Source organism: Piliocolobus tephrosceles, chromosome 2 (assembly GCF_002776525.5).
Source record: "Piliocolobus tephrosceles isolate RC106 chromosome 2, ASM277652v3, whole genome shotgun sequence".
NCBI classification, from domain to species: Eukaryota; Metazoa; Chordata; class Mammalia; order Primates; family Cercopithecidae; genus Piliocolobus; species Piliocolobus tephrosceles.
In genome coordinates this window covers 42,565,055-42,578,945 of record NC_045435.1, presented here as the reverse complement: position 1 = coordinate 42,578,945, position 13,891 = coordinate 42,565,055, and the positions used below count along the sequence as shown (strand labels likewise).

At 39.6% G+C, this 13,891-nt stretch overlaps 1 protein-coding gene across 1 annotated transcript in view; it reads left to right on the top strand.

Annotated features, from left to right (window-relative positions):
* TXNRD3 (thioredoxin reductase 3) overlaps window positions 1-13,891 on the top strand; it is a 33,822-nt gene that overhangs the window by 17,198 nt on the left and 2,733 nt on the right. Inside the window, 4 exon segments of the mRNA XM_026456373.1 lie at window positions 1,568-1,687; window positions 9,627-9,769; window positions 12,374-12,489; window positions 13,337-13,562. Of these exon segments, the coding sequence (XP_026312158.1) occupies window positions 1,568-1,687; window positions 9,627-9,769; window positions 12,374-12,489; window positions 13,337-13,562 (605 nt within the window).

Sequence of the window (13,891 nt, the reverse complement as noted above, 5' to 3'; positions counted from 1 at the left end):
AAAATTTTTAAAAAAATTAAAAAAAAGAAACTGAGTCTTAGTGAGGATATAGTTAACAAGCAGTGATGTTGGAAAGATAATATAAACATTAGTAAGGAAGATTTTACATAAAGATAAAAAGATTCCATGACCCCAGTATTTCAGCACTTCTGCCATAGTATTTTTTTGCATGCATGTCACATAGTTGAGGTCACAGTGTATATACTGTGTCGTGATCACATAAGTTTGCCAGAAACATTTTTCTTTGTTTCTGTGTCGGTTTCATAATTGACTATATTAGCTGCACAATAGCTGATGGAGTGAGTGTATATAATAATTACAGTTTAGCTTAACGAGACCAATGACCAGCTCTATGACTGCAGTCTACTGTAGACTAGAGCACTCACCTTTCCATGTTGTTTTTCCACAGTGAAAAGAGCACATAGATTTTGTGCTGGATGTTTTCCATTTATTCTTTAAATGCATTCCCCCTCTGCCTCTGCCCTGCTCTATGCCCCATAAGACTGATCTGTTGGCAGCCTTGCCCTCTGGCTTCTGGGGCAGCTTGGCGGCTTTGGGGTAATGGGAAGAGGGCAGAAGGAGAGTGGAGTTGGGATTTTATTCCCCTGGCTTCTTCCCTGCTGGGTCCCTGCATCTTCCTGTGGAAGGCCACCCCTTCCATTGGATGGCTGGCTCCCTCTGGGTGGTGGCAGTCAGTCTCCTTGCCCCTTCACGTGGGGCTGCCAGTGGTACCCAGCTGTCACTAGTTTAGGGAACTATTCTATCCCTTTTTGCTCTTCCTGCTTACACCTTTGTGATAATTTCTCTGTTAATCCTTCAGTTACCCAACTTGAGTGTGTCTTCTCTTTTCTGCTAGAAAAAATTTTCTGGCAGATTTTTTCACATAAAGCGTGAAAATCAGTTTTTAAAATGCAAACTTACTCAGAAGGTTATAGCCTAGAATTTTATATACAAAAGCTAATCTACCTTGATTTTTCTCATAATGTTCTTGTGGTGTGTGTACACTTGTTTTTTGTCCCTCACCCTGGCCGCTTTCCTTTTTTTCTCCTCCCCTTCTCCCTTTCTTGTCCAGAAATAATCCTACTTATCTGGCATACCAAAAGACACTGCAGTCAGAGAGAATCTGAGACCTGCCCTGCAATGGGGAACTCCGTTTTGCATAATCCATTTTTTGTTGTTAAGGACTCAGAGTAAATGTAACCAGGAAGCTTGCAGTTGAAGACGTGACTCCGAGGAGTCAGAGTTATGGAGAGTACAGGGCTGGTGTAGTACATATCTAATTAATCTTAGGTCATTCTGATCTCTGTGGATCAGACTGAAGTGAAAGTTTTGGACTCTGTGCCCAGAAAACTTCTCATGTGCACATCTGTATTTTTACTCATCCTTGGGTCTCTTCTGTGGACCTGTGGTCAGAAAATTTGGGTTAATCCCTTGTGTCTTGTTTTGGGTTAGGGTATCATCCACCCTACCATTGAGCTTGTCATTTCCACATGTTTTAATATAATATGACTGCAGATGTGTGAAACTAGACACACAAAGAAGCATTAATACTTATTTTCTTTCTCAGGTCTTGGTGGCACTTGTGTAAATGTAGGTTGTATTCCTAAGAAATTGATGCATCAGGCTGCCCTTTTGGGGCAGGCATTATGTGACTCAAGGAAATTTGGCTGGGAGTATGATCAACAAGGTGAGTAATGGTATATAAAGTATAGATTGAGAGAAAAGAAAAAGTGAGTTTTTTAGATAAAGACTTGGTATTCATATGTTTATAGTTGAGTTCATAATTCATTTAATGAACATTCATTAGGAAGCCACTGTGTCAGCCAGGCATAGAGGATGCAAAAGGGCCTGCTCTTGTGAACCTCACCACCTAGAGAGGGAATTGTCTCAGCTGCAGCAATCCCACCCCCTTAGCAGAATGTAAAAGATTAAATAATCACTATTTTCAGATTTCTTTCAAGTATAAGAAAAATAGAATAGCAAAGGTTATTGTTTGAATTATATCTGTTATTATAACATTTTTTCTCAATGGTTATATATATCTTTGGTCAATGAAAAGTGGAAAAGAAATTCATCCAGTAAACATGTATTGGCCAAGCTCTGAAGATACAGATGTGAGGAAGACAGAGCTGCCTGTAAGCAGCACATAGTCCGTGGGAGAGAGACAAGGAGATCCATTCAGTGCACTCAAATTAGCCATGCTGTTTTGAGTATTGGCTCCATGTAGCCTTGAGGGTTGTGGGGGAGTGTCAGGGAAAGCTCTTCAGACAATGTGACCCTTGAGCTGTGTCGGCAAGGTCACAGAGGAGTAGGACCTTTAACACCGGAAGCAGTTTGATGAACGCTATGGAGATGTGAGGAAGCATGGTATTTTGGGGGGTTAGTAGCAGCTGGAGTGAAGAGTAGGTGAAGGGAGTTGAAGCAGGAGAGGAGCATAAGCCACGGCTGTGATTCTAGGTCCCGCTGTCAAGCTAAGTAGCAAGCAGAAAAAAGGTCCCTAAAGAAAATGATGCTTATTTGGGAATTGGGCACTGCAGCTGGAATATGTGTGCCATAGTAAACTATGTGCATATTCAGGGACATAAAGGAAGACAAGGGTTTCCTACACAAAAAGGAGGAGGAGGATATGATTATTTTGAAATGATTATCATTGGCTACAAGAATCAATAACTAGGGTGACTCAAGTCCGAGGTTGGACAGGCAGTTGCTAGGCAGATGTCCTGGAAGATGTATTTTTATGTAAGGTTGTGATGGCCTTTGGTCACGTTTGTGGTTTTTGTAATCTTTGTGATGATTTTGTTATCAGGCATAGAAACCAGAAAACCCTTTCTTCATGGCCATCCCCAGCTCTGTTTGTCGGAGAGTTGTTTTTTTTTTTTTACACAAGTTACTCCATTTTGATTCTGACAACTTTCACACCTTTGATGGCACTGAGGAACTTAGAAAAGAGAGGAAAGGATAGGAAAGTGGGGAAAAGAAATGACAGAGGGTTGAGCAAAGACTGAAGTCAGGTTGGAGGGTAGTTGAAGGCATAAAATTGACCAGATGTGGTGACCAGTTGGATGTAGACTTGGCTGTGTATCAGAATGTCTTGTGGACTTTCAGAAAAATTACAAACCACTTGTCTCTTTCTGTAGAGATTTTGATCTGGTAGATGTGGGCAGTGAATGTGCACATTTAAAGCATCATAGATGATCCTGGTTCTGACCATAGCCAGGTGATTATGACAGGGCATCCAGGTCATGGTAGGATATGGAGTGAGGGAGAGGAAAGAATGCAGGAAGAGAGACTAGGGGGAAATGGAATACCATTCACTGAGATAGGAAACACAGGCAGCTTTTGTTTATTGGCAGGGTGGGGTTGAGTTCAGGATAATGGGTTGATGCTGGACACATTTCTCTAGTCAACTCAATGGAGAGCTTTAGGTCAAGCTAGGATCAGCTGGTTGTAGATAAAGTGAGGCCTCCCTACTTGGCAGTGTAATTTTGGGGTAGTTTTATTCACTTTCAAGAATCCTTCTTCTGGTTAGGCATAGTGACTTACACCTATAATCCCAGCACTTTGGGAGACTGAGATAGGAGGATTATTCAAGCCCGGGAGATTGAGACCAGCCTGGGCAACATAGTGAGACTCTGTCTCTACAAAAAATAGAAAAGTTAGCCCAGCATGGTGGCATGCACCTGTAGTCCCAGCTACTTGGGAGGCTGAGGTAAGAGGATAGCTTGAGTCCAAGGAGGTCAAGGCTACAGTGAGCTCTGATTGCACCACTGCACTCCAGCCTGGGCAACAGAATGAGACCTTGTCTCGAAAAAGAAAAAATATTTCTTTTCCCTAAATCCTTCATCTTACTTGGACACTGTACTTCAGGTGCCTTGGGAACATCCTGGTAGAGTTTGCTGTATGGGGAGGATTTGTTCCCAAAAGAGAGCTAGGCAAGAGCTGAGTTGTGAGAGGTACAACACATGGGGGATTGGGGAGAATGAAAATCATAGAAAACAGAGACAGAATGCTGAGATATTTTAATACCTATAGTAACTGGGTGAGGAAGAGGAGGAAAACCAAGAGAGTTGAATCACAGAAGCCAAGAGGGGTTTGGCTTTTTTAAGGTCATGATTGGGGCCTTAGGTAGTCTAAAAAGAGCGCTAACTGAATCAATTGCTGCAGAAAGGCTAAATGGAATGGGATTTCAATTATGCACATTTTGACTTGGCAGGTAGTTATGGAATCTTTTTAAAATAAATACAGTGTTTTAAAAATAATTGAGTCCAAGAGGGGAGAAGCCCCTAAAACTTCACTGGTGGGGAAGAGGCTGTAAAGGGTGAACCATAGCACTCACTCTGTGTTGGAGACACAGCAGGCAGAGGTGGCTTGTGTGGGTGATATCAGACCTGTGTGGTCTGTGCCAGCTGGGGACCTTTCTGTGTGTTACTTCTGTCTATTCTTCATTGGCTTACAGTCTCAGAGAAGAGATAGCAAGATGTCTGCACATATTGCTTTGCTGCACTCCCTGCCCCTGTGGGGTCAATTGACGTTAATTCTGTTCTAAGTGCTGAATACTTTCTAATTTTCTTGAATGGGTAAAATCTTATAAATAGCTTCCTCAAAGTTCCCCCTATACAAAATACTTTCTTTTTTCTTTCTTTTTTTTTTTTTTTTTTTGAGATAGAGGAGTTTCACTATGTTGTCCAAGCTGGAGTACAGTGGTGTGATCTCAGCTCACTGCGTTCTTCTACCTCCCGCATTCAAGCGATTCTCCTGCCTCAGCCTCTCGAGTAGCTGTGATTACAGGTGCACACCACTACGCCTGACTGATTTTTATATTTTTAGTGGAGATGGGGGTTTCACCATATTGGCCAGGCTGGTCTTGAACTTCTGACCTCAGGTGATCTGCCCGCCTCAGCCTCCCAAAGTGCTGGGATTGCAGACATGAGCCACCGTGCCTGGCCAAAATGCTTTCTAAGTCAGCTTTGGGGGGTTGACTAAGAAATATTTAGCTAGCCAACACATGGTGTATTTAGGTATAGACTCAATAAAGGGCCAAGAGAAGTCAACAGAATCTGAGCAGCAAAAGAGAGGAAGTCAAAGGATGCCAAAATTGTGTTCTGGGAGAATGTTCTAGATACTTACATTCTTGATATTGATAAAGAAATAGAGGCTAGGCTGGACACAGTGGCTCACACCTGTAATCCCAGCACTTTGGGAGACTGAGGTGGGCAGGTCACCTGAGGTCAGGAGTGTGAGACCAGCCTAGCCAACATGGTAAAACCCGTCTCTACTAAAAATACAAAAATTAGCTGGTCGTGGTGATGTGTGCCCATAATCCCAGCTGCTCAGGAGGCTGAGGCAGAAGAATCACTTGAACCAGAGAGGCAGAGGTTACAGTGAGCCGAGATTGCACCACTGCACTGCGACCTGAGTGACAGAGGGAGACCTTGCCTCAAAAACAAACAAACAAAAAAAGGCGAGGGACTGGGCGCGGTGGCTTATGCCTGTAATCCAAGCACTTTGGGAGAGAGACCGAGGCGGGCAGATCACGAGGTCAGGAGATCGAGACCATCCTGGCTAACATGATGAAACCCTGTCTCTACTAAAAATACAAAATATTAGCCAGGCATGGTGGCATGCGCCTGTCGTCCCAGCTACTTGGGAGGCTGAGGCAAGAGAATCGCTTCAACTCGGGAGGTGGAGGTTGCAGTGAGCCAAGATCATGCCACTGCTCTCCAGCCTGGGTGACAGAGCGAGACTCCATCTCAAAAAAAAAAAAAAAAAAAAAAAGAGAGAAATATAGGTTAAAATAAGTTTAAAATGTGTAGATAATTTCCAGATTAGAAACTGAATGAACTTTCAAGTAAAAGTTTAAAAAGAAGGGAAAGTATACAAAGAGAAGGTAGTAAAGAAAAAATAGAAAGCGAAGCAACATGAAACTACAAGTTAAAACAAGCATACAAAAATAGCAACAGAAAATAAGATACCTTACATAAGAGTAGTCATATTACTTATTAGGATAAAACCAAATGAGTCAGATTTTTGGGTTAGTAGATGGCAAAATTCTTCCATATGCTATGTTTAAGACAAATACCTAATACCAAAAGAAATAATTGTTGAAAATATGGAAATTTTACATTTTAAGTAGAAAAAAATTTCCTATTTAAAATTTTAGATGGGAAATTTTTAAACAGATAGGAAACAATATAGCAGGAAAATGTAAATAATATCAGTGGTAGTTAATATCCGATAGGTAGAATATAAACAAAAAGTAAGCAAACAGAAAAGCTCAGAAATTAATATTAGCTCCCTTCCCAAATAGAACTGATAAACAAAACCAAGAGTATATTTGAAAATACAAATAAAATAGGCAAATGTTTGGCAAATCCAATTAGGGAAATAAGGGGAGAAGCTCATACAGATACGCAGCATCAGACACGAGAAAAGAAGTATAACTACAGGTGGGGAGAGATGCCACAAATTGAGTATAAAAATTAGTGGTCATAATGTTAAATATCTTAATGAAAAGAAATATCTTCTATGAAAATATAAATGACCAGAATTGACTTGAATGATCAAAGAAAAAACATTGTGTAAGAATAACCCAGTCCCCAAAAGGTACCATTAGCATTACAGGTAAATTTTTCCAAATCTGCAAGTAACAGGTACTTCCTCTATAATTTAAACCAGAGGTGTCCAATCTTTTGACTTCCCTGGACCACATTGGAAGAAGAATTGTCTTGGGCCACACATAAAATACACTAACAATAGCTGATGAACTAAAAAAAAAAAAAGGCAAAAGAAACCAACCTCATGTTTTAAGAAAATATACAAATTTGTGTTGGTCCACATTCGAAGCCATCCTGGGCCTCCTGCAGCCCGTGGGCCACAGGTTGGACAAGTTTGATTCACACTGTTCTAGGAAAGCTAGACTTAGAAAAGCCACCTTTTTTTGGATGCTGAGATAACTATAATACAGAAAGATAGTCTAAAAATAGAAAACTATACCCCGTAGAGGTGCCAAAACTCTAGGACAAGCATTGGTAAATCCTCTCTGGTAGTGTCTGGAAGGAACAAACATGACTGGGTAGGGCTCGCCATGGGGTGCAGGAGGGGGATCAGCCTAGGATAGCACAGCAGGAGTGCACAGAATCAGCATGAAGGCCAGGATTTCAGCTCTGAGGGCATTTCAAACAAATCTCATACCCATTCCTGCTTTAGAAAACAAAGAGATACCTCTTCACATGGTGAAGAGTCAGAAGCAAATACTTAAGGGAGAAGAACTTGGGGTACTTGAATTAAGTCAAGAATCGACATTCACTACTGATATCTGCACTGTTGAGAGCTTTGGATTAGTGTGGAAAAGGAGTAATAAAAAGATATTTTAAATGTATAATATGAGTTATGTTGTACATGATTATATACAACATATGTAGAATATGTAAGAGATGAAACAAGAAATATTAGAACTAATGAGTTAAGTTGATTGCTTTTGCAAGACTGGCAGGAAGATTACTTGAGATGAGGAGTTTGAGACTAGCCTGGGCAACATAGTGAGACCCCTTCTTTAAAAAAATAAAAAACAGAAAAATTAGCTGGGCATGGTGGCTCATGCCTGTAGTCTCAGCTACTTGAGAGGCTGAGGCAGAAGGATTGCTTGGACCTGGGAGGTCAAGGCTGTAGTGAGCCAAGACCATGCATGCCATGGCACTCCAGCTTGGTCAACAGAGTGAGACCCTGTCTCTTAAAATATGTATGTATGTGTGTGTGTGTGTGTGTGTGTGTGCTTATGTGTATATAGGTATATATACATGTGTATGTGCATATATATATGTGTGATGTGTGTAATATACATATATACACATACATGTATAATGGAAAATTGTAAGAAAAAATGAAAATAACTTGAAATAAATTCAACCAGGAATGTACAGGATATATAAGGAAAGAATGTGAAGGCATAATAACAAATTTACTATGATTTTAGAGAGGATGTCTCAATATTGGTAAGACAGTATCTTAAAAATTATTTGTAAATTTTATATGAGTCCAGTAAGATCTCCATGAGACATTTTTTTTTTCTTTCTGGAGATTGGCTGATTATTTTAAAATTTGTATTGCAAAATACGTATATGAAAATAGCTAAGCAACCTTTGAGAAAGTATAGAGGGTGACCTTTCTCAGTATTTAAAAATGTTATACTGTTGCAGGACTAAACACATCAATAAAACAGTAGAACAGGTGGTTTCAAAGTGCCAGTTCATTGATTTGGCATATCAAAAACTCCAGGAGGAGCTTTTTAGCTGTACAGGTTCTGGGGTCCCACTCCTGATTCCATAGTTTCTGGCAGGTCCTAAGATTTGTGTAGGTGAACATGATTCCCATTATGACGTGAGCCGTATTTGAGAGCCTCTAATTTAAGATGCCTTTTGCAACAAGAACAAGAAACAAAAGGACACATGAACTGTTAGTTGAGCTGACAGGATTCTTAGGATAAATAGTTTAAGGGTTGGAAGAAAAGCTTTTCTGGGGGATGGGGAGGAAGTATCTTTAGGATGTGAGGATATGTGCCATTGTGGCGACGTGGTCACCGCTGGGACAGATTTGGGAATTATAACCAACATCACAGGGTGTGGGAGGATGAGGTAATGTAGTAACAAAAACGACTATTCTAGGTTACAGAATTTTAGGAGACTGTGGTACACTGGCATCATAGAAAGGGCTGTGTGTGTTGACATTGGCTAAGCCTCTCTGTGCACTGACTGTCTCCTCCAGTCATCTCCCTTTCCTGCGTGGTAACATCCCATGTCCCTGGATCAGTAGGGGGACGTTTCTTGACAGTGGTAGATGGGTAAGTTTCCAGATGTGACCCTTGGCCTCAGGTTGTTGGTTTGTCTTCGGGGATCACATCCAGTTATGATGAAAGCCCTGGCTGGGCTGACCCCTGCATCTTATAAACATAGCTGCACAGGGTGACCTTCAGGATCTGGCATCTTTAGACAAGGTCAACACTATGCAGTAAATCCCACCTAGAAGATACAGGGATGATGTGGAATTACAACACCCAAATCCTGCCTCACCTTCCAAAGGAATGGGTAAACACTGTAATATAGACAGTTGACAGTGGTGAGCGTGAACCCTATTTGTTGTAAAGACATGTAAGATATTCACTGTCGTGAAGCCACTGCCCTGTGAACCAAATGAGAGTGGAACCATGCCAGTCTGTTGAGGTGAGTGTACCAAGCTCACTGACTTGAGGCCTTCTTCCCATCCAAGGGCCAAGTAAAGTAAGTCCCATGGAATGGGAAAGGGTTCTAGGAGGTGCCACTGAGGAGAGGTGAGCCTCCTGCCTTACGTCGTGGCAGGCATTACCACATGAGGGCCAGTTTCCCCATTATCTCCTCCGTGGACTTTTCCCCAGTTTTCTTCTTTTCAGAACTCTGCTTTTTGCACATTCTTTGTAATGTAAAATAGGAAGAGTATAAACTATGACTGGCATACAAAATATTTAAGTTACTAATTTATCTTTTCTACTTCTTGATTTTTAAAGCACTGTTAGTATGGCTCACGTGTAGTTATATATAATTTACCATTAAAGGTAAAATTCACCTAACATCTTCACCCTGATTATTTCTTCTTAGTGAAGCACAACTGGGAGACGCTGACAAAAGCGATTCAGAACCACATCAGCTCTCTAAACTGGGGCTACAGGTTGTCTCTGAGGGAAAAGGCTGTGGCCTATGTCAATTCCTATGGAGAATTTGTTGAACATCATAAAATAAAGGTACTGTTTATTTTTTATTTTTTAAATTTTTTTTATTATGCTTTAAGTTCTAGGGTACATGTGCACAACATGCAGATTTGTTACATATGTATACATGTGCCATGTTGGTGTGCTGCACCCATTAACTTGTCATTTATATTAGGTATATCTCCTAATGCTATCCCTCCCCACTTCCCCCATCCCATGACAGGTCCCAGTGTGTGATGTTCCCCACCCTGTGTCCAAGTGTTCTCATGGTTCAATTCTCACCTATGAGTGAGAATATGCAGTGTTTGGTTTTTTGTCCTTGCAATAGTTTGCTGAGAATGATGGTTTCCAGCTTCGTCCATGTCCCTGCAAAGGACATGAACTCATCGTTTTTTATGGCTGCATAGTATTCCATAGTGTATATGTGCCACATTTTCTTAATCCAGTCTATCATTGATGGACATTTGGGTTGGTTCCAAGTCTTTGCTGTTGTGAGTAGTGCCACAATAAACATACATGTGCATGTGTCTTTATAGCAACATGATTTATAATCCTTTGGGTATATACTCAGTAATGGGATCGCTGGGTCAAATGCTATTTCTAGTTCTATATCAAATAAAGGTACTGCTTGAGTTTCTTGTCTTGTTCATCTCCTTTCTTTACAATTGTTTGTAGTTGCCTTGAACTAAAATTTCATGTTGCATGTTAAGGAGTGTAACAGGCGTGCACACACACATACACGGCCATGCATGTGTATGTGTGTTTCTCCCCCATTGTTTGTTGATTCTACATGTTTGGTTAACTTGAAGAAATTGTGTTTTAAAGAACTCTTAATTTAAAATTATTTGCCTTTGATTTTATTGCTGTCTTAAAAGAGAACATGTTTAAACTAAGCAGTTCAAAGTTTAAAAGACTAAAAAGATCAAAATTTTATTAGTGGAATCCTTCCTAAAAATGAAACCTTAACTAGAACTCCAATATTATATTATTCATAAAAGCATTGATAGAAGTAGCATTAGAATTAGTGTATTTTATACTTTTATCTTTGTAATATGTATATATTATTAGATTAATACATATGGAAAATGAGATCATTTTGAGGAACACAAACAGTTTACATTGGAATTATGACAGACAATCAGATATTGTCCTCATCATCTAGTTTATTTTTGTACTTTGTTAGCACAGTGTGAGATAATCTTCACAAGTTTTTAGATTATTTTGTATTCAGTTGTTATCTCAAAAACATGTGAGGTATGGTCCATTTAAAGCTACCCTTCAGTGCTTATATGCAGCATTTTATTTAAATTTTTTTAATTTAACAGGAAATTGGGAGCATAACAGTAAATATCAAAATATTCAATTCCTAGGTTTAACGATTCTTATCATTTGCCACATAATCTATATTTTGGATGATGTGTTTTAGTCAGTTAAAGATATATTTCACGCCTAAAAAAAAGTAAGATAAAGCCAGCCCTTTAAAACCTTATATGGGCCAATTTGAATTATGTTATTTACATGAAACACCGCAGAAATGCATGTTTTATTTCTCAAATTGCCTGGCACAGATGGTTGAATAAGCCCCAACCAAGCCTGCCTATTGTGTGGCTCCTTGTTTAGTGATGCTAACACATCCCCAGTCTACAGACCAGAAACTCCAGAGTCTCCCTTTCACCCCAGAGCCTGTACTTCCTTGTCTGTTTCAAAGCCCTTCTAAGCAAGGCTCTTTTTCCAGGCTCTGTTCTCCATCCCACTCAAGGTGCCAACACACTTCTTTAAATACCTTCATTAGTATTTGAATGTTTTTGTGTTTTTTGGTTTTTTTGTTTGTTTGTTTGTTTGTTTGTTTGTTTGTTTTTTGAGATAGTCTTGCTCTGTTACCCAGGATGAAGTGCAGTGGCATGATCTTGGTTCACTGTAACCTCCGGCTCCCAGGTTCAAGTAATTCTCCCACCTCAGCCTCCGGAGTATTTGGGATTGCAGGCGCATACCACCATGCCCAGCTAATTTTTGTATTTTTTAAGTAGAGATGGGGTTTCACCATGTTGGCCAGGCTGCTCTCGAACTCTTGACCTTGTGATCTGCCCGCCTTGGCCTCCGAAAGTATTTGAACTTTTTTAAATGAAAATATTTTTATGAATTATTTGTATACTTAAAAATTGTGAGCAACCTTTGTTGGTTCCCCATAGCCTAAGCTGTTAGGATGACATAAGGGCCCTCGCACTTGGCTCTAGTCTGTTTCATGTCACTTCTGACACGACTCTGCTCTCCAGTCTTCAAACACCAATTCCTTTTGGGCCCATGTGCTTTTGTGTGCATTATTCTGTCTTCCAGGTCTCCGTTCCTCTCCTATCATTTCACTTTTCTTATCTCCGCTTGAAAATCTCTACTCCTTTAATACATCCTTGATTGGCTTTCTAGTCCACTACCCTACCCTCACCATGGGGCTTTGGTTAATATTTCATAAAGACTTCCGTTTTCTGTGCTTGTGCTTATCACATTACATTATTACTTTTTCACATGTCTGCTGTTCCTGTTGAATGAGAAGCTCCATGAAGGTAGTAACTGTTTTGTTCAGGGTGTCTGGTACTCTGTAGCGTTTGCTGAGTAAGTGAAGTTTACTTCTCTTTTTTCAAGGCAACCAATAAAAAAGGACAGGAGACTTATTATACTGCTGCACAGTTTGTCATAGCAACGGGTGAAAGGCCACGGTATTTAGGAATCCAAGGAGATAAAGAATACTGTATTACTAGGTAAGGTTAAATAGACCATTTTAACTTTACTGTTAATAAATTGAATTATGTTGACATGTTTCCAGTTTATTTACTTCCTGTCTTATTCCACAAAAGACTTCAATTAACAAATGAAAATATATACAGTGCAAGAAGCTAAATAGCCGAAAGTAATGAACCAGAGAATATAAGGTCAGGTAAATAAGGCCAGTGGCAAAATTTATGTACAAAAATATGCCATATGTGTCTCGGTGATTGCTACAAGTAGCCTGGGAATATCGTTCTAAACTTCTTACAGGCCAAAACAAAGAAGTAAATACAGTTAGCTCTAGGGTTTAGTGTCCTTATGATAAAAATGAACCAGCTGGGGAGGAGCAGTACCACTCTTCTTAACACTTAGATTTCATGGGAATTTTCCTTAGTGGTCAAACAGGACCTGTATGCAATGACTTGCAAACTTTTTTGAGCTGACTCACACTAAAAAATACATTTTTTGTTGCATTTTTTTGTTCAAGTAAACAAACACACACCCCTTCACATAGCACGTACATACACCTCTGAAACAAACAGGTTTTTTTTTTTTATTACATATAATATATTCTGATATTTTCTATAGTCTGATATTTTCTATACTATTTTATTTTATTTTTTAAAATCTTGCTTGTAGTCTGATTTTGAAAAAACTGAAGTATACTTCTTGTTCCACGTTCTCTCCACAGCAGACTCAGTTACAAATTTCAAAAGGCTATTGCTTCATTCAAGCACTAAATTATAATTTAGTCATCACAAGACCATTATACATTGAAGCATGAATAACTCATTTCATTCTTACTGCCTAGATATTCTTTTTTTCATTTTTATTTTTCAGTGATGACCTTTTTTCTCTGCCTTACTGCCCTGGCAAAACGTTAGTGGTGGGTGCCTCTTATGTCGCCCTGGAGTGTGCAGGATTTCTGGCTGGCTTTGGCCTAGATGTCACAGTTATGGTACGCTCAATCCTTCTCCGTGGCTTCGACCAAGAAATGGCAGAAAAAGTGGGTTCCTACATGGAGCAGCATGGTGTGAAGTTCCTACGGAAATTCATACCTGTGATGGTAAGGCAGCATGGCATTTGCAATTTCTTTTCTCTAACTTTTCACTTTATCCCACCTTATTTCATTGCATTACGTAAATTAGTCTATTCAAATAATGTTAAAACAGTGTTTCCACTCCCTAGTCTACAGAGCCAACCTCATTTGCCCCCTCGTATCCTCTTCTGATGTAGGAGGTGTCCTTGCTCTTCTCAGGCTGAGTTCCCTCATCTCCCACTTTGTTTCAACTTTTTAAGGATGTTCCATCTTCAGTTAGTAGTTTTCTTTTCCCTTATTCTTTTTTTTTTTAACATTTTTTTCTATTTTATTTTATTTTATTTATTTATTTATTT